Source organism: Trachinotus anak, unplaced genomic scaffold (genome assembly GCF_046630095.1).
Source record: "Trachinotus anak isolate AG129_WGS33_773 ecotype Australia unplaced genomic scaffold, CSIRO_AGI_Tana_v1 ptg000012l, whole genome shotgun sequence".
Taxonomy (NCBI): Eukaryota; Metazoa; Chordata; class Actinopteri; order Carangiformes; family Carangidae; genus Trachinotus; species Trachinotus anak.
Window position 1 is genome coordinate 4786528 of NW_027273863.1, and position 21653 is coordinate 4808180.

Genomic DNA, 21653 nt, shown 5'->3' on the forward strand with positions numbered 1-21653 from the left:
TGTTTACCCAAATTTCAGTTCCATAAAAATGGAAAATAATGAGAATCCATAATAGTGTTGATTAAAAGTACAATATGTTGTTTCCCTGCAAAGGAAAGCAAACACTGACTTAAAAGACCGCACCAGTTAAAAGTTTTAGTCCATTCAGTGTAATGTATACTGTGTATTTCTTCCCAAACTATGTTGTTGTCAGAAATTGTAACATATTTTTCTACAGTGTCATTGATTCTTATTTATTTCCATACAGTGATTAGTTAAATTACAGTACATCAAGTCTGCCTTAAGTTTTGTCAATATCATGTTAATTTTGTACAAACAAGCCTTATTGAAAGTCTATTGCTAATTGGTTTCATACTGTGGGGAAATAAATGAAAATGTACGGCAGCCCCCCCCCCCCCCCCCCCCACCACCACCCCCCCCCACCCCCCACCCCCCCCCACCCCAAAAAAAAAAAAGACAGGCATTAATACATTAATATACAGTATACAGTACAAAAACACTGGTGTGGCCATAAGTTGCTCAGATAAAGTCAGTAAATGATACTCAAGATGTCTCTTTTCAACATCCAAATGTATAATAAATCCCAGATTTCTCCATGATGACATGATGTGCTGTTACATGTTTATAGTGAATATAAATAATTCAAATATAGAAATGGACGGCTGCGTTCAAGTGGGAACTAAAGATGAAACCAAACAAAGTGAGGGGAGCTTTAATGTTGTGTTCATGTTTCTGTGCTTCAGTGTAGGAGCCTGCTTCTGTATGTGTGTGAACAGAAGTGCCCACAGTCTGTATCATTTCTACGCAAACAGTGACATGTCATCATAACGTGTGTATGTGCCTGTTTCATATGCACCGTGTCACATCTTCTACCTTCAGCACGCCTGCATGTGTGTTTCTTTATGTGTTAGTGTGTGTGTGTGTGTTTCCTCTGTCTCTTCAGGTCCTCCTTGGATGTGTGTTGCCCACATATGTGTTTTCTATACACAGCACGATGTAGTGGTTGGAGCAGGAGCGGGTGTGTTGTCCTAACAGGCGTCCAGTCTGCAGCAGCGCAGCCTGGCCGGTCACCGCCAAGTCGGCCGTCCTCCACGCCTCGCAGTAGTTGGTGGTCAGACGGATGCCCACAGTACTGGAGCCGTGCCACACCAACTTCTCTGGCCTGAGGAGAGAGGAAGACAGTGAGTGGAAGGTGCAAGGGCATCAAGTGTGCTAGGAACGAAGGAGGAGAGCTACTTCAGACTTCTTCAGTGGTGGAAATCTGCTTCCCTAATGGTTAATGTTGCATCACAGAAGAGGAACCTTTCTATGTGGAGTTTGTACATTCCCCCTGTGTCTGCATGGGCTTTCTCCAAGCACTCTCTCTTGCCAGTCCAAAGACATGCAGGTTAGGGGAATAGAGATGCATTTTCCAGTAGTAGTTCCATTTCAAGTTCTGCAAAGGCCTGAAACTGAGAGCAGGACCCAGCCCCTATCCACATCATTAAAACCTGACTGTACTACTAAATTTAAAATCAAGAGACGTTGCTGACTGTTAGCTTATCAGGCTAATGCAACACATTGGCTACACTTGTATCTACTTGAAACACATGACACACATGGAGACAGATGATTGGTGCAGTCAGAGAGAGGGAGAGAGTGAAAATTCATATGTAATTACTGATAATGCAATCAATATTATAAATTACTAATTAAAGGTTAGGAATATATTGATTTGTCAAAGTGCTAATTTTAAAGTAATTAAAAATTTGAAAAGAAACAGACAAAGTTAGTTGTGTAACGCCTGTCCCTGCAGGAGCCTGGTGGGTGGAGTCCAGTCGTCAGGTAGACTCAGCTCACCTGGTCTGGATGCTCGACATATAAGCTGGTGTGTGTGACAAATTGGGGGCTTGTCTGTCATTTGAGCCCTGGACCTCTTACACCAAAGTGAGAATTAGACCGCTGTAGTGTTCACATTCGTTATGCTGAGGAACTGGCATATAGCTTTTTATCACCTACACAGCATGCACTTCATCTCGGCCTTCTGACACGCTTTCCTTTTGCATGTCATCCCCCATCTCTCCCTCTTCATTTCCTGTCCCGTTTTCACTGGCTTCTCCTCTAATGAAGAAAAAAATACTCCAACTCCTGCTTATGCTACAAATGTCAGTGAGAGCTGCTGCTCATGTGAACATGGGTTTCATGTCCTGATATAAAAGCCAACTGGGTCTCATGAAATCATCAGTTTGGATGATTGGCTTTTATTTCCCTGCGTTCAAATACTAACTTGCTCACTCACAGACACACACTCACCATGCAGAATCAGTCATAATGTCGCGTCCGTCAAAGGAGTAGATGGGTATGGACGGATTGAATGTGCCTCCATTCCCAGAGAAGATGGACATCCAACTACTGAACAACACTTCACCCTGAGAGGAGAGGAAGAGGAGGAGGAAGAGAAAGAGGAGAGGAGAATAAAACTGATCTGAAAAAACTCAAAAGACAGTGTCAACAGTAAATATATCCTATTTCATCACTGTATCTTTAAACCTTTGGGAACACAGTGGAGGACATGCCTTAACCCTGAGTAAAGAAAAACCTATCAAAGTCAAGAAATACTGTGAAAGAACCATGACTGAAACAACAGTGAACACAACAGTTAAATACCTGATCACCTGCTTTATTTTTTTCCATTAAGATCAATCTATATTACCTTTAAGTACAACTGTAAATATAAATGCAAATGTCTCCTTACCCTGAGATTAACCACGGGCATGTCAGTGCGGTCTGCCTTCCTCACAATGGTTGCCAGGTCCTGGAGGTGCGAGGACAGGAAGGCCCTGTATGTGGCTGTGAGTCCCACAGCGCGGGCCTGCTGGTAGCACTGGAAGTCTGCTCCTCGGATACCACGCATATCCCCTTTCAGAGGAGCGTTCAAAGCCACCAGATGGAGCTGGGATGGAGGAAAACACAGAGGTGATGAGAAAATACACTTGGTCCAAACCTGACACTTTATTCTTCACAGGTCTGGCTTCAGTCAGACAGACGTGCAGGCAGAGTTCAGCTGGTGTTGGCCCAAGTAATTTTAGCTGCCTAGGTCTGGTACAGAGTTTATAGAGGATGTGCATGTATGTAGACCAGTGTAAGGGTGTTCATATGTTTATTACACTCACCCCAGGGACAGAGTTGAAGGTCTGGGGCAGCACATTATAGCTGGGCTGATACCCTCTGCTGCCCTCCTGCAGCTCCTGTGAAAACACATCAGTTTTAAACATGAATGTGTGAATGTGTGTGCGTGCTAAATTAAAGAGATGTTTCCAAAAGATTTCAAAAGATCACAACTGGATCTTGTCTTATTACAGTTTCCCACTGTGGCTCTCTCTGTGTCTGCATTTACAGTGTGTGTGTGTGTCTGTGTGTGTTTCTGTGTATGTGAACCTGGCTGTGGACCCTGTGTGGTCTGCTCCATTCTTCGGGTCTGCTGAGGGACTGAGACGCCACTGAGGTGGAAGGTCCCTGCTGGATCAACTCTCCGAGCTGGAAGACACATGTACAGAATCTGGGTAAGTGCTACACTCCCTGACGGATTTGACCGATCACATCCACCTCTTTTTCTTTTTTTAATCTTCTATAAAACTTATTTTATATTTTTATACACTGATAATAAATCACAATACACACCTGGATCTTGCGCCAGCCGTTGCGTGCTCTGACATACAGCTCTCCTCCCCTCTCAGACACGTAAGCCAGTGTTCCCTCTGCGGCCCGTTGGCTCTCTCTGGTCAGAGCGTGGATTGTCTTATAGGTGGTCACCTGAATACGCACGACAGTACAGTATCAGTGCTGTACCTTCATGACACTTTGAAAGGTCTTCGTTCACTGTAACTCAATAGTAATTTTATCCAGTTCTTTTCAATAGTTTGCATTTTAGAAGACTTTTTGTTGTGATGAGTTCCTTACCAGGTTGCCGTATCCTGGAGATCCTGGTGGACCGGGAGGACCAGGAGGGCCAGGGATACTGACAGCTGATGACAACACATAGTTACATGTAAGAGATAAACACCAGTCAACGCCTGTATATACAGTATGTACTTTGATTGTGTATTTGATCTATAACGTCTCTTAATAGCTGAGTCAATAACTTCTCCATCTCTCTGTCATACTTACATGTACCTGATCCGTAGGCAGATACAGATCCTGAGGGTCCAGGAGGGCCAGGGGGGCCTCTGGGTCCAGGTCGTCCGAAGCCAGGGGATCCAGGCAGGCCAGGAGAACCGACCGGACCTGGAGGACCCACGATGGACTCACCTTTTGGACCCTACAGGTATGGAAATGGAATATTTACTTCAGAAAAACTCCAGTTCAGGACTGAGATTGGAAAAGTATCACCAGGATGGAGATTATAAATATTCTCACCACAAGCCCTGACCTCCCAGGCAGTCCTGGAGGACCAGGCAGGCCGGCGTCACCCTTTTCTCCCTTCTGACCTTTGTATCCTTGATCACCTCTGGCACCCTGACGGATCCAGCAGGAGACAACAGTACAGAGGATCAACCACAGAGACACTTAAAGAGAAGTTTAGTTGTGTTGAGAGCATGTTTCAGTATCAATATAGATTTTTTTCTGTTTGTAAAAATCACAACCTCACTAATGTTAGCAAGTAAACAAGGACCTAATACATTCATACAGTACTGTCTCAGCATTAACTGATAACACAACAAACTCTATTTTGGTCTCCACCAGGTCGTGATGAAAATATCTGTCTCTTTGGCTGTTAAATGTTGCTTTGACAAACTTGTTGCCAATGTTGTTTGCTGTTTGGTGCTGAGCCGGTAGCATACAGAAGGTTTTATGAGGCGTTTTAGAGCTGAACTGAAGTTGAAGTCTGGCTCTGATCGGCGTTGATATAAACACAACACCCAGGGGAACACGCCAATTTCTGCCCAGAAATAAGTTTAAAAAACACACAATCACTGATCGAAGCATCTCACACGGAGGCTCCAACAACAAGAGACTGTGTGGAGTGGAGGGGAACGTTTATGTAGTCATTGTTTATATAAATATATTGACTAGTGCAGCTTTAACTTGATATAAATGCTCACTCCTGGATTTACTGGAAAATAACAAGGTTAATTTAGAATGCTGAATAAAACTGATGCCTTTTCACTTCCTGTTTTCCCTGACCCTATTTGCATTACACCAACTGTAAAGGCTTTATAGAGTAAATCAGTACTCACCACAATACCATCCAGAAAACCAGATGCTACAATGAAAGACAACACAACATAAAATACATCTTTGCAACTGTTTACTATTTAAAACTAGTTTATTATGCATGTGATGAAGTTGGAATCATTTAAAATTCCCTAAATGTTTTCACTGATTCACTTAAGGTACTGCTGGTGTTTGACTGAGCATAGTGTTAATCTGCCTAAATCAGATGGGCCACAACATGTTGTGAGTCAGAAAGCCCATCTGACATAATGGGATATTTATGGTGTAGACTCACCAGGTGTACCTGGTTCTCCAGGTATTCCCTCATCTCCTTTGTCACCTTTAGCTCCAAATGAATCCCCCTACGCACACATAAATGCTCATTAACATAACACGCATAGCAGCTCATTTGTGACACCAAGGACACAAATGCACAGATTGCTGAACACATAGACTGAATAGATTTTTTTTTTAAGTCAAACATCTGTAAATAACATGTTAACAATGGAAGATCTTGGGTTATAATAAAGAATACACAGATTTCAAAGATTAAAACATTGCTGTCAACACTGCAAAAACACCTGTTACATACAAGGAATGCATGCTACAGACAGCAGCACGTACAGCCTCCACCTGACTGTAAAGGTAAGTTAGGGGTTAAATTTTAAAGCAGGTACTTAAAAAGATTGACAAAACAGAGCTGAGTTAATAACATTATGGCATTTTTTTTTTTTTACCTCATGGATGTGTTTTAGACTGAGTTACTCAGTGACCTGATGGAAGCCCTGCTAAACCACACCATGACAGCCTAAAGTGTCCGCTGACACCAAGCCCGAGGAAAATAAACACTATCTCCGCTTACCACACATCAGTAGCTACCCACGACATTTCACTGGATGCAATCTGCTGTGTAATACCTGTCTAAAATTCACTTCACTCAAATCACATTACACTGTATGTGTTTACATGACATCATAAATGATGTGCAAGTGTACTTCTGCCTATAACACTGGTGTTGCTTTCCATCTCTAGAGACAGCTCTTGCTGAGTAAAGGAATGAAGTTTGATGCTGAACTCACGTTTCCTCTAGACTGGTAAGTAAACATCTGTTGATGCTAATGCTGGCTATGCAGCATTAGCAAAACTTCCAAATAGCTCCTTTAAGGATGACCTTTGGGATAAAGCCAAATTTGTATTGAACTATCTAAAGTATTGACAATCTACAGACATTAAAATCATCCCTATGTCCCTCCTTAATAATTAGCATTTTCAGATCATTTTGTCAGTATTGGGCAATGAGAGATCAAAATCCCTAGTGCAGATTGATATGTGGGTTTTTAAAGATTAATGGTGATTCTCCAAAATATAAACTGGCAACATTAGACACTGTCAAGCCAGTTTTCTTTAGCCTATATGATAAAAAACCAAGGACACATAGACGATTTTGGTGTCTGTTTGCTATCTCTTAATGACACTATCCAGTTGTCCAATTCCCACATTCAGTCCATACAGTGAAGTTTACAGATTCAAGCTTAGATACATTTATATATGAATCCACAACCAAAGTGTAAGAAAGGAGACTTGAAGAAACAGGGGCCAGGTTCCAATCAGAGTTTTTCAAAATCATGTCCAACAAATCTTCATGGGTAGATTTTAATAAAACCTCTCGGCACAATTTGGAAATGATACTGAATTTTATACTGCTGCTTCTCTACATTAGCTGTATACAGCCTTTCATTAGTTTAGCTGATTGGAATTCAGCCAAGAAAACACTAGTATCGCAGGCGACACACACTGTACAGCAGAACCCACAAACCCAACACCACGAACAGAGGTAGTTTTATTTATCTCACTTTCAATGCAACCAATTACCAAGGGAGTTTTTCTTTAGAACAAATAACAATTTAAAGTTTATAATAGCCAACATTTTAGGAATAAATTCTCTATAGTTTCCTTTTTAAATTGATTGAAATGAAAGTGATTTGGCACCGACTCTGAGAATGAGTATCAGTATCAGAGTTTGGTCTTTTTCTCCGCCCTGTCAGAGGTTCATCCAGCTTCCTCCTCCTTGAGATGATGAGGAGACTGAAGACAGATGAGACAAGCAGGATTCAGACCCAGACCCCCTTTAACACTTGGCACTGACATTTGTCCTGAGTGATCTTATTGATTTAACAAATAGACAGAAGATCTTGGTGTAAATAAACCCACTGAAGATTAGAACAGCCAAATCACATTTGCAGGTGGTTGAAGCATCTGGCAACTACTTAGAATAAATTTAGCATGTAGATCCAACCACAAATATGGGTCAGGGAGGTGAAATAATGAAATACAACCTGTGTACAGGACAGATGTTAACGCCTAATGAAATGAGGCCAGACCCACAAACATGTAGATCAAAGATCATTAGGGCGGTAGGAGCATAAAAGGGGGAGAGGAGGAGAAGATGAAAGGAGGTAAAACGGTGGGGTTGGGGAGGGAGGCGGGCTGTTTGTAGCCCAGACCGGAGAGCTGCCATGCTGCTACACCCACACACCAACAGAACCACTGGATGGTCCGATTTCAAACTGAAACAGACCAATCAGATGGTCTGACTCAGACTTACTCGTCCCTTTTTGCAGTGCGGTCTGGGGCGCACCGGGAACACTGTCTTTAAGATTCAAAGAAGAGCAGTGTCATCAGACTGAATGAAAGTTTACATTACAGTAAATCAACTTGACAAGAGTCATGGTAAAAAGAACTTCAGATCATCTTTACAGACATAAGGAAAAAAAAAACAGACAACAAAAAAAAAAGCACAGCCAATAATAGTGATTCTCTGCTCACTGATAATCACCTTTTTTTTTCAAAAGCCTGTATGTGAAACATTTTTTAATGTGAGTTATGAAATTACAGCATACAAAAATCCTAGAGAGGCTGCTAAAGTTTGTATACACATAAACACAGATTCAAACTTACTCCATTCAGGCCAATTATTCGCCCTGGAAGTCCGGGTGGGCCTGGAGGACCTGGTGGTCCCTGAGACAGAGAGAACAAAACATTGACATCGACATATAAAGCTGATCTCTGTGCTGATGTTAGAATACAGTTTCCTATTTACATATCCAGCAGACAGGAACGAACATGCCTGATGAATCTAAGTCTAATATTGACTATCTATTACCATTGTTTTGCACTCTTCCAACTCCTGAGGGAAATATCTGGCTTTCTAGCTGTTAAATTCTCAGTGTTCACCCGCTGGTCTCTGGCTTTATCTGTCTGCTGTTTGGTGCTGAGCAGGTCGTTTGTGCTGAGTTTTGGGGGGTTTTGGGGGTTTTTTCTGCTTTGGCTATAAACAAGACTGATGAGAGCAGAGTTTGGCTGGAAAACCCAAACAATAACCTTAAAGAATCTACAAGTTTGAGTGTTTTAGTAAAACCCTCTGTAGAGCTGACAACTGAAAGGTCCATTATCTGTGGGGTTATCACTGCCAGAGACCCCTTTTACATGCATATGTGATTCATCGTTGATGTAAAAATATTAAGTGTGATATTTAATGACTTGATATGATATTGATTGAGGCTTTACCAACTATAAAAAAACCCCTGTCTGCTTCCTCTTACCGGCAGGCCAACAGAATCTCCTCTGTCACCTTTCCTTCCAGCCATACCAGGACGCCCCTACAGAGAGAGAAAGCAAGAAATCAGTATTTGTTCTCTGTAGAAATGAAGTACATCATATGAACAGCCAAGCCGACAAGCCAGCCAAATCCTTATTTAGAGATGTTTCCCCAGTGAAAAGTTGCTTTGAAACAGATGAGTGAATTAAGAGATTGAAATAGACAAAATAAATCAATATTTCTTATTTTTCTTGGCACTGATAAATATTGTTTTACAGACTCTGTTCCCCACACTGGGTCTGATACACTTTTCTCATTGACATCCTCAGTAAACTCTCAACATAAAGAAAAAGTGTTCATTTCCTGACAATATAAATCCAAATAAAGATTACTCACCGGACGGCCAGGGAAGCCGTACTCTCCTTTTTGTCCTGGAGGTCCTACTGGGCCCTAAAATAGACACAACAACTCATCAATGTGCTGTACACATCAATAAAATTTATAACCTGCTTGGTAACACTGTATTTGAACTATTCAAAAAGAAAAGATTAGTAGACAATAGATTTGTGTCTTACAAGGCTAATAAAAGAGTTTTCAGCTATAAAGTTTCTACTCACCATAGCTCCAGCTGGTCCTGGGTACCCTCGGTCACCCTACGAAAATACAAAGAGGTACAGCAAAATGTGAGATATGATCCAAATAGCAACCAACTGTGATGTCATCCATTGTTTGTTTGTTGTTTTAAAGCCATTGTTTGTAATGACATGTAATGTAAAGAGTTTGTAATTTGGCTGTCACCATCCTGGTTTTTTGAAACCAGTAGAACCATATTTGGATGAGAGGGTGGAGCTGAGGAGGAGTGAGAGGTGGAGCTGACCTGCTCTGTACTCTGTCCTGATTTTCAGGCAGGTCGCTGTGTGTGGTACAGTTTATTGTCCATTTTCCTCTAAATAGGACCATGATTTAAAAATGAACATCTTGTTGTATTGAAGAAGATTTGAAACTAGAGATTGAGACCATAAACTCATTAGGAACATGTTTACTGAGCTAATAAATCAAGTGAGAAGTAGAGACATTTTTCCATAGACTTCAATACAATCTGACTTCCTTCTGCAACCAGTGGAGTTGCCCCCTGATGGTCATTAGATACAATCCAGGTTTAAGGCACTTCTGCATTGGAGTCTACGTCTATTTTTATGAACGGTCTATGGATACAATGAGCATGTGGCATATAGAGTTTTACAATAATGGCAGTAATAAACATGTTTTTAGTTTGTCTCTCAGACTGCAAGTTCCAAGTTGTTCTTCCTCTAGAATAACAGGAATTATTCTAATCTTCACAAAACCCTAGACTTGGTCCCCATTCAAGAACAGAGAGGTCCAAAAGTCTAAGACCACTTTAGAATTCATGGAAAAGTGGTCTTAGACTTTTGCACCCTTCTGTATATTAACACCACTGAACGAGCTTGTATTCATTAAAACTTAAGACCTACAGTTAGTTAGTTTTGGGAGTTTTGATCCTTATGTTATTCTCCTTATTGTATTACAACAGTAGGACTTGCAATAACTTGGGATTTGGAGACAATTAAGGCTGAAGGACAGAAAAACAGATCATTTTGACACTGACTTCTGTATAGCAGCAGATGCAGCAGTAATTTATAATATTCAGATTAGCTGTGGGATTTTATGGACTATTGTTACAATATAGTGCAGGCAGATGTTGAGTGTTCTTTACTGTTCAAAACTGAATATCTGTGGTGTGAGGATTATGACTGAATAACAGAGCATAAAAATAACTCTGCAGCCATTTGGGTTTTAGTGGTCACATTATTGGATACATCACGTTGATACTTATTAACACTGTAGTAAGGGTAGAAGCATCAGTTGGGATCACTTGTCTGGTACCTTGATGCCTTTGGGCCCTTGGGGGCCTCTTGGTGCAGCTAAGAGAGATCCGTCAGCAGCAATAGTGACACCTGGCTCTCCTTTTTCTCCCTGTTTGAGCAAAGAAATTACATGTTCAATATTTTTCGACATACAGGGCCTCCTCGTCTCCACTGTCACATGTTAGAGTGGTTGCGGGATTTCTTCTCAGGTAAACAAATGCTTACTGTCATGATGACATGATATTTATTCCAGAGCACATTTTTCTTTGCAGCTCTGATATCACTCTATGGTCGGGTTCTCACCTTGAGCCCTGCTGGCCCCTGGATACCTGGAGGACCTATGTCTCCCTTTGGTCCTCTGGGACCCTGAAGAGGGATGGAAGGATAGTGAGGCAGAGTGGGGACTTTAAACATTTGAAAAAAATCAACCGGCTTCGTAAATTCTTTTTAGGATTTTTAGGAAATTCTGTTCACAGTAACTACAATGACTCCTTAATCCACATCTGTGGCAAAAACGTTACAGTAGCTCTGCTACCTACCATGTTTAGCCCAATGACAGCAAAGGCAAAATAAAAAAATGTTACATTGCTTTCAAATAACTGTGGCATCATTGTTCACTGGCAGCTAAATACTCATGTACACACTAAATGTTTTCTGAATTTCTACTGATGATACACATGCTCAGCATGAGGTGATGTAGCAAAATGCTCTTACAGGAAATCCAGCTTTGCCAGGCAAGCCTTCAGGGCCCTGCAACACACAGACAAACATGCAACACATACGTACACACATTCATATACATGCATGCATGCAGAAATAGGTACATATACAAACAAAAGCAGCCCAGCTGTATTAATCATTATTTCTGGTACAGCCAAAAACACATGCTCACACTCAACATCATCTAACAAAGCTGCAGCTCCAGTAATTCACTCGTATAATGATTATGTTACATTAACATATGTGAATGAGGGAGAGGATGCAGCATCTCATCCTAAACTATACTGAAGGGATATAAAAGTAAAAGACTCCTTGTATTATAGGTAAATAATCTTTTTTTCACAGATGTGAGTGGTGATCATCTGTTCACCCCCCTCCATCTGTCCTCATAGCCATCTGTAGTCTGTTTGCATTTGAAAATTATAGAAAGAAGCACCAGGAAACATCTTAATAGACATTGTCACAGTTTATTTCTACGCACCATGGGCCCTGGTGGTCCTCTGATCTCTGAGAAGTTGAAAATACCCTCTGTAATGTTGAGGAGCAACTGCAGACAGAACATACACAGAGTAAGTTGTGGTGCTGTTAGCAGGAAATCAAAGCTTTTTACTGCAAGACAAATCTACCAACTTTTAAACTCTAATTTTTTTTATGTATCAATTCAAAACACAGAATAATTTTTTCGAAGTGGTTGTTAGTTAATAATCCATGTCTTAATGTCTTTATTCAACTAAGCGTGTGTGTGTGTGTGTATGTGTGTGTGTATGTGTATGTGTGTGTGTGTATGTGTGCACATGTACATACATCCTGCATATTAATATTAGTTCCAGGAGGTCCAGCAGGCCCAGGTGGTCCAGAGATACTAAGTCCATCAGCACCTCTCTCACCCTTCAAGACACAAAACAGAGACTAGTGTCAAGAAGGTGCAGCAGAATGTGCAGACTACATTACAATTACATTAAACCCTGTCAGATATTAATATCCACACATCATGTTTTGTTCTGTAAACCTACCTTGGGTCCTGGACTGCCCTTTTCTCCTTTGGCCCCCTGTTTGAAGAGCAAAGAGAAAAAAAAAAAGAAAAAAAAATGTGTTAGTCATATGTTATGTTGATCACCACATTAGTAACCATATTATGCTTAAGGGTGATCTGCAAAGAGCGTTTATTTAAGTTATGTTGCTTTGGTTTTACATATGATGTCATTCCGTGAACAATGCAGTCCAGTGCTGTATATACCAGCCAGGATGCACCATACAAACACTAATGATGAAAGATAGCATATTAACACATTCACAAACAAATGAAGGTCAACAATTTGACAAGGTGCATGAGCTACTAGCTACCAAACCAGCTCGCTAGTTACCTACTGCTACATTCAAGCTGTTTTGGTCATTGTCCTAGTCGTTACTAGTGGATGTGTCGTGAGTGACACATTTAAGTCCTTACCACCCACTTTTGTTTAACACGTGGGGCTACATTTTGCCCATGACAAGAAGAGCTAATGCTAACTTGAGGCTGTGTGTCAATAACACCCCAGTAGTCTCATCCAGTTACCTGTTTTAGCATTGTTTGGATTTGTAAAACTAATGTATTTACAGAATTTGAAATTATAATCTCTTACAGTACTAAAAAAAGAATCACATTAGTGCTCAACACTGATTGGTACAGTCGTTGTTGTGTGTAAAAAAGTGAAATCGTGACTGTGATATTTTCACATCTGCCCCCAAACATCTGGTCATCCTTGAAGAGCCAAGTCAACTCTATAAGCAAACTAACATCTGTGGTGGAAGCACTTGCCACTTACCCTAGCACCTGGTAGCCCAGCAGGACCCTGACGACCCTCCGGTCCTGGGTCTCCTGGTTCTCCCTGCAGTCAGACACAGCATGAGGAGAGGAGGCCTCAGTTTGTGCCATAAACACAAAAAAACTTAACATCCTATGACTGCCAAATATAAACGATTACTGACTGAGAATAACAGAAAGGAGAATAGGTCATAGACTATATGACAAAGAAATCTAAAGCAGTGCCATTAGAAAATGAACTCACCTTGACAGAGAGTCCTGGAGCTCCTGGGGCTCCATCCTCACCCTGCAGTAGACATGAGAAAGTATCTTAAATTGCTGAACTAGAAGACACAATACGCATGTGTGTACATTTAATGAATATTCATAAATAGATTACCGGAAGTCCTTGTGGGCCAGGGGGACCCTGAAAAAAACAGAAAACACTTATTATATATTAAATAATATATATAGTATACATAAACACACACAAGCAGACTTTCACTGACCTGTGGGCCTCTGACTCCAGCTCCAACGATCATGTCACTCTTCCCAGATCCCTCCATATCCTCAAAACAAAAAAAGTCTGACGTTACACATCTAAATGAAATATTGAGAACCTGTGTGGTGAGGATGATGTTAATCTTTATCTTCTCTTCACTAAATCAACTTTCATTCATTCATTTCATTTATTGTTTCCTTCTCAGCTTCATTAAAGTCAGTCTGTGGAGCAGCAGTCATGTGTATGTGTACACACATCACACAGGTGGTTGATATGAAAAAAATCTCACCTCTACAAAGAACTTGGTTCCTTGAGGTCCAGGTGGTCCAGGAGGTCCTGGGGGGCCTACTGGGCCTCTCTTCCCCTGTGGGCCACTGGGCCCTTGAGGCCCTGGAGGCCCTACTTTGCCCAGAGATCCACATTCACCCTGAAGAGATAAAGAGAAACAGGAAACTCTTATCAGCAAGAGCTGCATAGTTAATTTGGTGTGTCCTTGTCTAAACTAAAAACAAATAAAACAGAAATATACACTGGCAAATGTTGTGCAGCTGATTTTTTTCCCTTACTTGATGAGTGTGTACATTACCTTAGGACCAGGAAGCCCAGGTAACCCTTGGTCACCCTATTGATGTAAAGAAGAAAGAAAGAATGAAGTATGATGGGAGTGAGCAATCAAACATGGACATCATAAGGGATTAGCTGTGTATATAGTGTAGAATACTATCAGACTGCTTGTAATTTGCATTGTGCATCTTCAAATATCACAAAACCATGGTCATTTAGCTCAGAGAGGGGATGACAGGACACAGTCCATCTTGATGAGTATACCTTCCCTCCCACAGCTCCTGGTAGACCTGGAGCACCGTCTTTTCCTGCTGGACCCTGGACACACAAATACAGACAGACACAAGTAGACGTACACAAATAAAACAGTGGTAAGTCACAGACAATAGGCCAGTATATGGAGAAACAGTGCAACTGGATGCTAAGGTTGTTCACTGGCCAGTGCTGAACCCAAAGGTGACAGCATATCAGTCTAAAGGAATACTCAGGTTTCTGGGAAACTGGCTCATGAGTCAGCTTCCTTAAGTGATGAGCTCATCAAAGCCAACACTACTCTGCATCACCACAAGACTGGTAACGTCACTGCGTCATGCTCACACCAACAATGTTGACCCATTGTTGACTAGCGTTACAATAAATGTAAGACTAACTTGAACTAACTTGTAAGACTAACTGACAGCAGTGATTTCACATAAATACATTTAGATTTTTCCCCCATTGTTTTACATCCCTTGTTTTTGCAGTCAAGACCAGAGTGCTAACTGTCCTTCAGCTGAAATGTGGCATGAAGCAGTGGGGTCAAGCAGCCTTAGAGGCAGGGAAGATTTTGTTGTCTCATCACTTAACAGGAAAGTCAAATTTATCAAAAAATGTGTGTATTCCTTTAACAAAGCAATACAAGGCCAAAGTACAACAATGTTTCTGACAACATAGTGCACGAGAAACCTCACTTTTCAGTGACACACTGACTTCCAAGACACACTGACTCAACTTATTAAAGGACCTGCTCTTAAGAGCCAAATTGAAATCTTTGCCTCTCTATCAGCAGGGCCAAAGGACGGTGATACTGGTTGGTTATCCTACTGATCCATCTAATTTAATCCAGTGCTGGACAACTATTGGACAGACTGTTATCTGTGTGTGTGTGTGTGTGTGTGTGTGTGTTATCCCAGTGATTTTGATGACTCCAAATCTCTACTTGACCAACACCTTAGTCAAGGAGGGAGCTTGTAAACAAGTGGCTGGATCTCAGTAAAACCATCTCTGGTAGAAAAAAAAAGCATTTGTTTGACATACAAAATAAACCAGGGACATTCGCGCTCCCCAGAGGATTAACTTTTTCAATTTTGAACATACATACTTTCTGTAGCACTTGAACTAAACTGTCAACTTTGCTCCTCTTTATTTAGTTATGTATAATTGAAGGCGTGTCCACTTTGAGTGACAAGTGTGAGCATATGCTTACCACAAAGCGGCATGCACCGAAACCTCGGTTACAGACACATCCCACGTCTTTGCCCATATCTACATTAGCTGGGAGTTAGGTGGAGTCAGGCTCTGCCAAGATGGTGACTGAGGAGCAGCCTACTCTGAATTTCAATACCTATCAAAACCTATGGGTGATGTCGCAGAGGCTATGTCCAGTTTTATTTACAGTCTATGGGACTTTTTTTTTTGCCCCATAACCGATATGGGGCTAAAAAAAATTATTTGTTTTGTCCAACACTGTCATATTGTGAAGTGGTCTCTAGGAGCTTTTTGTCTTGTTATCATTTGATAACTGGAAAACACATTAAGTCCATCAGTGTGCCTTGGTGAAGAGCAGCCAATAGACAACAATATACACGAAGAGAAAATCAAACAGTTCAGTGCAAAAGGCAGATTTGTTCCTTTACCATGTTGGATGAAAGAGGCATACAGCAGCAAGTCTGTGGTCAGTTCCTTTCAGTTCAGTCACTTTATCATGTAAAGTTCCATGCTGAGATGTTTCATTGGTAATGACAACATTTGAACTGAAAGTTAATGAACCATTGACAAAAGGTTGCATGTGAGCAGTAACTTTGGACTCCAAGGGGATTATCAAGGAGCAGAGAGCAGTTATTCCTGGCACACACACACACACACACACACACACACACACACACACACACACACAAACCACTTCAGTCATCCAGTTCAGTTTAGCCAGCTGCCAGCCAGCAGTTAAGACAACATGGTAGGAGATAATGTACAGTCATTAGGCTGAGCATTGAGGCAGTGAGCTAAAGTTGGTCTTTATTGTTGGTGTCACTGGTTTCACAAGATAAATGCGCAGTTGATACAAATAAAACACTGTGATTGTCTCATTTGTCACATTTAATCTTGTTCAATAGATGACCCTCGCTGCCTCAATGCACTAACTTTTGACTGTATCTCTGCCTTTTCTTGTTTGCTGGTTTACAAGCAAACCACCACAGTGTACCTTGCCTGAACCCCAAGCAGACCCGAAGTCAAGCCCAGACCCAGAGGCAAAGCTGGATTCAAGGCTGAACCCAGAACTGAACCCAGAGCCGAAGTCTGAGCCGAGGTCAGGGGCTGACTCTGAGCTCAAACCTGACTCATCGGACCCAGAACCACTAAACCAATCCTCAAACATCTGAAACAGAGTGGAGAGGAGGAGGAGGAGACGGTGGGAGGGGGAGAGGAAGATGAAGAGGAAGAGCAAGGTGTGGGCAGAATAAAGATTGATAAGGATATAAATTAGGAAGAAATGGAGGTTCAGGATAATTACAGTGGGGTAGAGAGTTAAAGAGAGAATAGAAGACAGACTGGTCATTAGCCATGAAACACAAATACTGATTGATTGATTACTGACTGATGACGGACTGATTTAAGAAGAAACACAAATGAAACTACATCTGGATAAAAGCATATTTAGCTATATGCTTTAACAACACTCAGTGCTAATAAAGACAAAAGTACACTGACACAAGTATAACATGAACTGAATGGTAAAGTTTTCACACATAAATAATGTAATTGTGAGGTAGATTCTTTTTTACAAAGCATGCATCTACTCAAACAGCTTTTATTTGTTATTCTCTGGGATTTCTACATGTTTAGTCTGTATTGCAACACCACTCAGATTCCCAATAATGTGAAAGTCTTAAATTCCCCCGAGCCCCACTCTGCTTGATAACACACCAGTGATTTGGTGCTATGGTATTTGAGGAAATGCGTGTTCCAGGTCAGTGTTTGATGTGACAATATTAAATGCTCAAAACCAGTCAGTGGTACCTTTTGCCTCATAATCATCATTTTATGCAAAATTCAACTGCGATTTAAAGAGCTAATACAGATTGACAGACTGAAGACGTGTACAGTCACTAATGTGCTGACCTTACAGAAATGTATTTAACTTTGACCACTGCCATACTGACAATGTTTGTTTGAATATTCAGTGTCTGCGCTGCAGCATTGCTTTTATATGGGTGAATCACTTTTGTAGCAGCATTTTATACATTACCAGGTTTTAAAACAGTGTACTTAATACTACTTAAAATACTACTAGTTGTACTACTTAAAATATGTGTTTGTGGTCATACAAGGAGCCTTTGATATAATAAATATATATAAAGAATGAAATCATAAATCAATACTTCTGGACTGTTACACCCAGGTCTGCTGGTCTGACTTTGTTCCATATATTTGTAACAATATATCCTGAGACTGGAATACTCAGTGTCTTTCATCTGGTGACTTACTGGTATTCCAGGTTTGCCCGGGAGCCCGTCGCTTCCAGGGACACCAGGTGGTCCAGCATGGCCAAGAGAGAGGCCCTCAGCTGTGTCTGGTGACAAGTTGGGTCCTGGGGGACCGGGAGGACCTGGAGGCCCCGGTGGACCAGGAGGACCCTGGAAGAAATAGAATGTTTGTTTTTTTTTAAACTCTGTGAATCAAAATTATAGAGAATTTCATCTCCCTCACTGGTCTTTGTCTTACTCTGATGAGTTCAGCGTCACTGTCCAGGTCTTCAAACCCAGAGCCCAGGGCATCTGCTCCATACTAAAACACACAGACACACACACACACACACACTGAGATGTTAGCAATGCTTCAAACATCTTATCTTAGTGCCAACTAGGCTGAACTCACAGCTACATTTATTTAATTGTGAGGGGATCACACCAGCTGTCAACATGTTGACATTCTGGCCCATGAGTACTCTCGTCATTACTACATCATTACTGCATTATTACATGAGTACTGTATTGGATGCATCTTCACACTCAGCCCTGATTGTGACCTCAGCTACACACCTGTAGAGTTACATGCCTGTATCTTGTACAGTTGTGATGCTGTCGAGGTGATAAAAATCTGTCCATGGTCAGATTTAAACACCTGCCAAAGTCCTAAAACACTATGTGAAAACACTATCAGTCACACGCTGTCACATGTGGTAAAAATACAGGATAATACTGTACCATGAGTGCATGTTATTGATAGAACAAAAACACAAGCAGTAGAACTGTGAATCATGTACTCACAGGTACACTGCGTGACCTGGGGGGTCCAGGAGGCCCGGGGAGGCCGGGAGGGCCTGGTAAACCAATTCCTGGGTCTCCCTGTAAGAGGGGGAGGCAAGAAGAAGAGGAAAGGGGAAGAAGATCTGTTTCTTACAATACATCATAAATAGTCAACTGTTCTTTGAATAAAGAGACATTTGTTATAAGTTATTCATTGTAACATGGGGGCTTTAGTTGAACCTTCTCTCCTTTGGCTCCAGCTTCTCCAGCCAAACCTGGGAATCCTGAAGGTCCTTTCTGACCCTGGAGAGGAAAATACATTTTAGTGACACATGAAATAAATCAGCAATGAAGAGAGAGGAAGAACTAGAAATATGAAATAACTTACTGGATCCCCTTTATCACCTTTGCTTCCCTGTGGAGAGAGAGTATGATTTAGGATTGGGATGAGACCTGATGAACACAGAGGTTCTTAAAGGGACACACAGGAAACATAAAAACACACACACACACACACACACACACACACGCACGGTTTTTATCTCTTTGACGCACACACCTTCTGTCCGTCTCTCCCTGGCGGTCCATGGAATCCAGGGGTCCCTGGTGGCCCCTGTGGCCCTCTTGGTCCAGGCTGAGCTTGCCCAGGAAGAGATGGAGGTCCTGGTGGACCAGGTGGACCAGGTGGTCCGGGATCTCCACGCTCTCCTTTTGACCCAGGCCTGACATGACCCTGGAAATTCAAATCAAACTCTCACGTTATTTGTATGTGTAGTGAACACAAACTGTAGACAGCACAATAACAAAGACAGAGAGGTGACAACGTCCACGCCTGAACTTACATCTCCTGCTGTCTCTCCTGCCTCCTCGGTCTGGTGTGGCCCTGTAAACAGCATGTGATATCATCAAGTTTTAACAAACAAACTGTTATGATGTCATTTTAACCACACATACTGTATTTTGCCATTTGGGAAGCGTCCAGATTCACATGGTGAAATATAGTGTAACAGGTAAGAAACACTGCTGAGTGGTGCCAGTTTTCTCATTATGCAGAAGCACCAAAAAAGGGCCAAACTGAAACATTTTTTTAGTGCTTTAAATATGAAGCATTTGCAATTCTTGATTCCATTACATATTTCCCCCTCTTTAATTTCCCCCGCTTTATTTATTACAATTCCCTCACACAGATTGATGGAATCAGTTCACAGGTGTGTGTCTTACATTTTGGTCCCTGCTGTCCCTGTTTACCTGAATTTAAATATTAATTATGAATACCACTAATAATGCAGATCTTTGATTAAATATCCTCTTGTTGATTTTGTTGATGTTGATCGTGAAGCACAAAATCCTAATTAATCATCACCAAGCAGAATTTGTCTCTCCTTCTAAAAGGTAATTTTTACAAAGAAAAAAAAAGCCAGAATATTTTCAGAGGCTCAGTCAGTGACATAGAACGAATTAACAAAGTGCACTTATTGATTCTGACCTCTGATCAGCATTTCTTCATTGGTCTCTGTAGGTGTCAGGTGACCAGAATACTCATCAAGCTCCACCTCTGGAGCCTCAGTGGGTGGAGCTATAACTGGAACACTGTCCTTTTCCTACAAGAGATGAAAAAGGTTAGTGGGAAGATCGGTTGGTCAGTGGCACACCAAAATGAAAATGTACTTCCTGCGAGAAGCAGGAGTTTGCTAAGTTGCCCCTTAGATTTGAGGTGGTGTATGTGTATGGTATGGTATGTGTAGAACTGATGCTAGCAGAGGGGTTATACTACAAGTCATTACAATCCAAAGGTTGCATCCTGTGGGGAATATGAATGTGGCCTAATGTGGTTAATCACTCTTGAATCCATTCAGCTTCTACAGGGAAAGTCAGAGGGTTGTTATGATTCATGTTTGCTGTGTTCATACCAAGCTTCATAAAAAGTGCACATTAACTTTGGAGGTATTTTCTCAGAGACAGGTTGAATATTTTGTCTTGCTGTTGGAGGATCGATTCATGTGTGATGAACCAACCACTGGACTGACAAACCCTGAGACCAATGTCTAAATATCTAGAACCAAATCACCGATATAACTGAAAACAAGAAAGTGATGGCACAAGTGAGAGAGATGCAGAGATGGTTCAGGAGTCCATACAAATGAAACACCTTCATTAACTGAATATGTGCTCACTCTTAGAAGTTGTTGGATCAATTAAAGTAGTTAAAGCACATTTAATGTAAAGTGAAAAGCTTTAATTCACAGAGCCAGGTCACAAAGATGACATCAATTAATATTAGACTGTCAGAGAGGAGGCTTCGCTGCTGCTGATGAAGGTCTAGAGATCAGAAAAGAAAGCATTCACATTACTGTAACAGTTATTCAGTGTTGAAGGACAGTTTCTTTTTGAAGCTTCAAAGTCAGTGTTGGTTATGGGATGTTTGGGGTCATACTGACTTCCTGATTGTGGGAGGATGAAAGTTCGAACCGGAACAGAAGAAGAAATACAGACTCACACACATGTACAAAAGGAGTGCTGTTTTAGGGTCCTGATGATAAGAAGGGGGGTGCATCAAACACCCTGACACACACACACACACACACACTTATCCTATCCAACAGCATCTAAAGAAACCACAATTTTAACAAATTCATATTGTACAGATGTTGTTCAAACCTGTATTCTGGTAGAGATCACAAACTTTCCAAAGATACAAAACATTTCAAACTGAATTTTAAAGAAATGTGTGTGAAGTGATGGCATCAATCCATCCTACCTGTGCCGTGCTGTGTTTCTTGTCCTGTGTGTGCTTCATCACTTCCTCCTCTGTTTCTCTGTCATCCAGAGCATCATCTCCGCTGGCATATCCTGAGGCCTTCATCAAATATCACATCATGTGCTTGTTTTAGGAAACAGGCTC

General features: G+C 41.3%; 1 protein-coding gene across 5 annotated transcripts in view; it reads right to left on the reverse strand.

The window, feature by feature from the left end:
• Nucleotides 1–445: 445 nt before the first annotated feature.
• The window catches only part of col15a1b (collagen, type XV, alpha 1b), a 51451-nt gene continuing 30243 nt past the window's right edge, over nucleotides 446–21653 (reverse strand). For 2 of the 5 annotated variants that reach the window (XM_071492203.1, XM_071492199.1), the window contains 38 exons: nucleotides 21510–21608; nucleotides 20238–20352; nucleotides 19594–19634; nucleotides 19311–19484; nucleotides 19140–19166; nucleotides 18992–19054; nucleotides 18773–18850; nucleotides 18228–18290; nucleotides 17990–18139; nucleotides 14511–14564; nucleotides 14269–14304; nucleotides 13972–14109; nucleotides 13690–13749; nucleotides 13581–13607; nucleotides 13446–13487; nucleotides 13203–13265; nucleotides 12411–12446; nucleotides 12202–12285; nucleotides 11879–11944; nucleotides 11392–11427; nucleotides 10981–11043; nucleotides 10697–10786; nucleotides 9409–9444; nucleotides 9188–9241; nucleotides 8796–8852; nucleotides 8152–8211; nucleotides 7799–7843; nucleotides 5489–5555; nucleotides 5217–5242; nucleotides 4396–4494; nucleotides 4147–4297; nucleotides 3940–4004; nucleotides 3661–3792; nucleotides 3418–3516; nucleotides 3153–3227; nucleotides 2735–2932; nucleotides 2293–2408; nucleotides 446–1162 (listed from right to left, as the gene is read on the reverse strand). In XM_071492203.1, the coding sequence (XP_071348304.1) occupies nucleotides 940–1162; nucleotides 2293–2408; nucleotides 2735–2932; nucleotides 3153–3227; nucleotides 3418–3516; nucleotides 3661–3792; nucleotides 3940–4004; nucleotides 4147–4297; nucleotides 4396–4494; nucleotides 5217–5242; nucleotides 5489–5555; nucleotides 7799–7843; nucleotides 8152–8211; nucleotides 8796–8852; nucleotides 9188–9241; nucleotides 9409–9444; nucleotides 10697–10786; nucleotides 10981–11043; nucleotides 11392–11427; nucleotides 11879–11944; nucleotides 12202–12285; nucleotides 12411–12446; nucleotides 13203–13265; nucleotides 13446–13487; nucleotides 13581–13607; nucleotides 13690–13749; nucleotides 13972–14109; nucleotides 14269–14304; nucleotides 14511–14564; nucleotides 17990–18139; nucleotides 18228–18290; nucleotides 18773–18850; nucleotides 18992–19054; nucleotides 19140–19166; nucleotides 19311–19484; nucleotides 19594–19634; nucleotides 20238–20352; nucleotides 21510–21608 (3108 nt within the window). In that variant the 3' untranslated portion in view covers nucleotides 446–939. The remainder of the gene's footprint in view (nucleotides 1163–2292; nucleotides 2409–2734; nucleotides 2933–3152; nucleotides 3228–3417; nucleotides 3517–3660; nucleotides 3793–3939; nucleotides 4005–4146; nucleotides 4298–4395; nucleotides 4495–5216; nucleotides 5243–5488; nucleotides 5556–7798; nucleotides 7844–8151; nucleotides 8212–8795; nucleotides 8853–9187; nucleotides 9242–9408; nucleotides 9445–10696; nucleotides 10787–10980; nucleotides 11044–11391; nucleotides 11428–11878; nucleotides 11945–12201; nucleotides 12286–12410; nucleotides 12447–13202; nucleotides 13266–13445; nucleotides 13488–13580; nucleotides 13608–13689; nucleotides 13750–13971; nucleotides 14110–14268; nucleotides 14305–14510; nucleotides 14565–17989; nucleotides 18140–18227; nucleotides 18291–18772; nucleotides 18851–18991; nucleotides 19055–19139; nucleotides 19167–19310; nucleotides 19485–19593; nucleotides 19635–20237; nucleotides 20353–21509; nucleotides 21609–21653) is intronic. The other 3 variants (XM_071492200.1, XM_071492201.1, XM_071492202.1) reach the window with 3 other exon arrangements.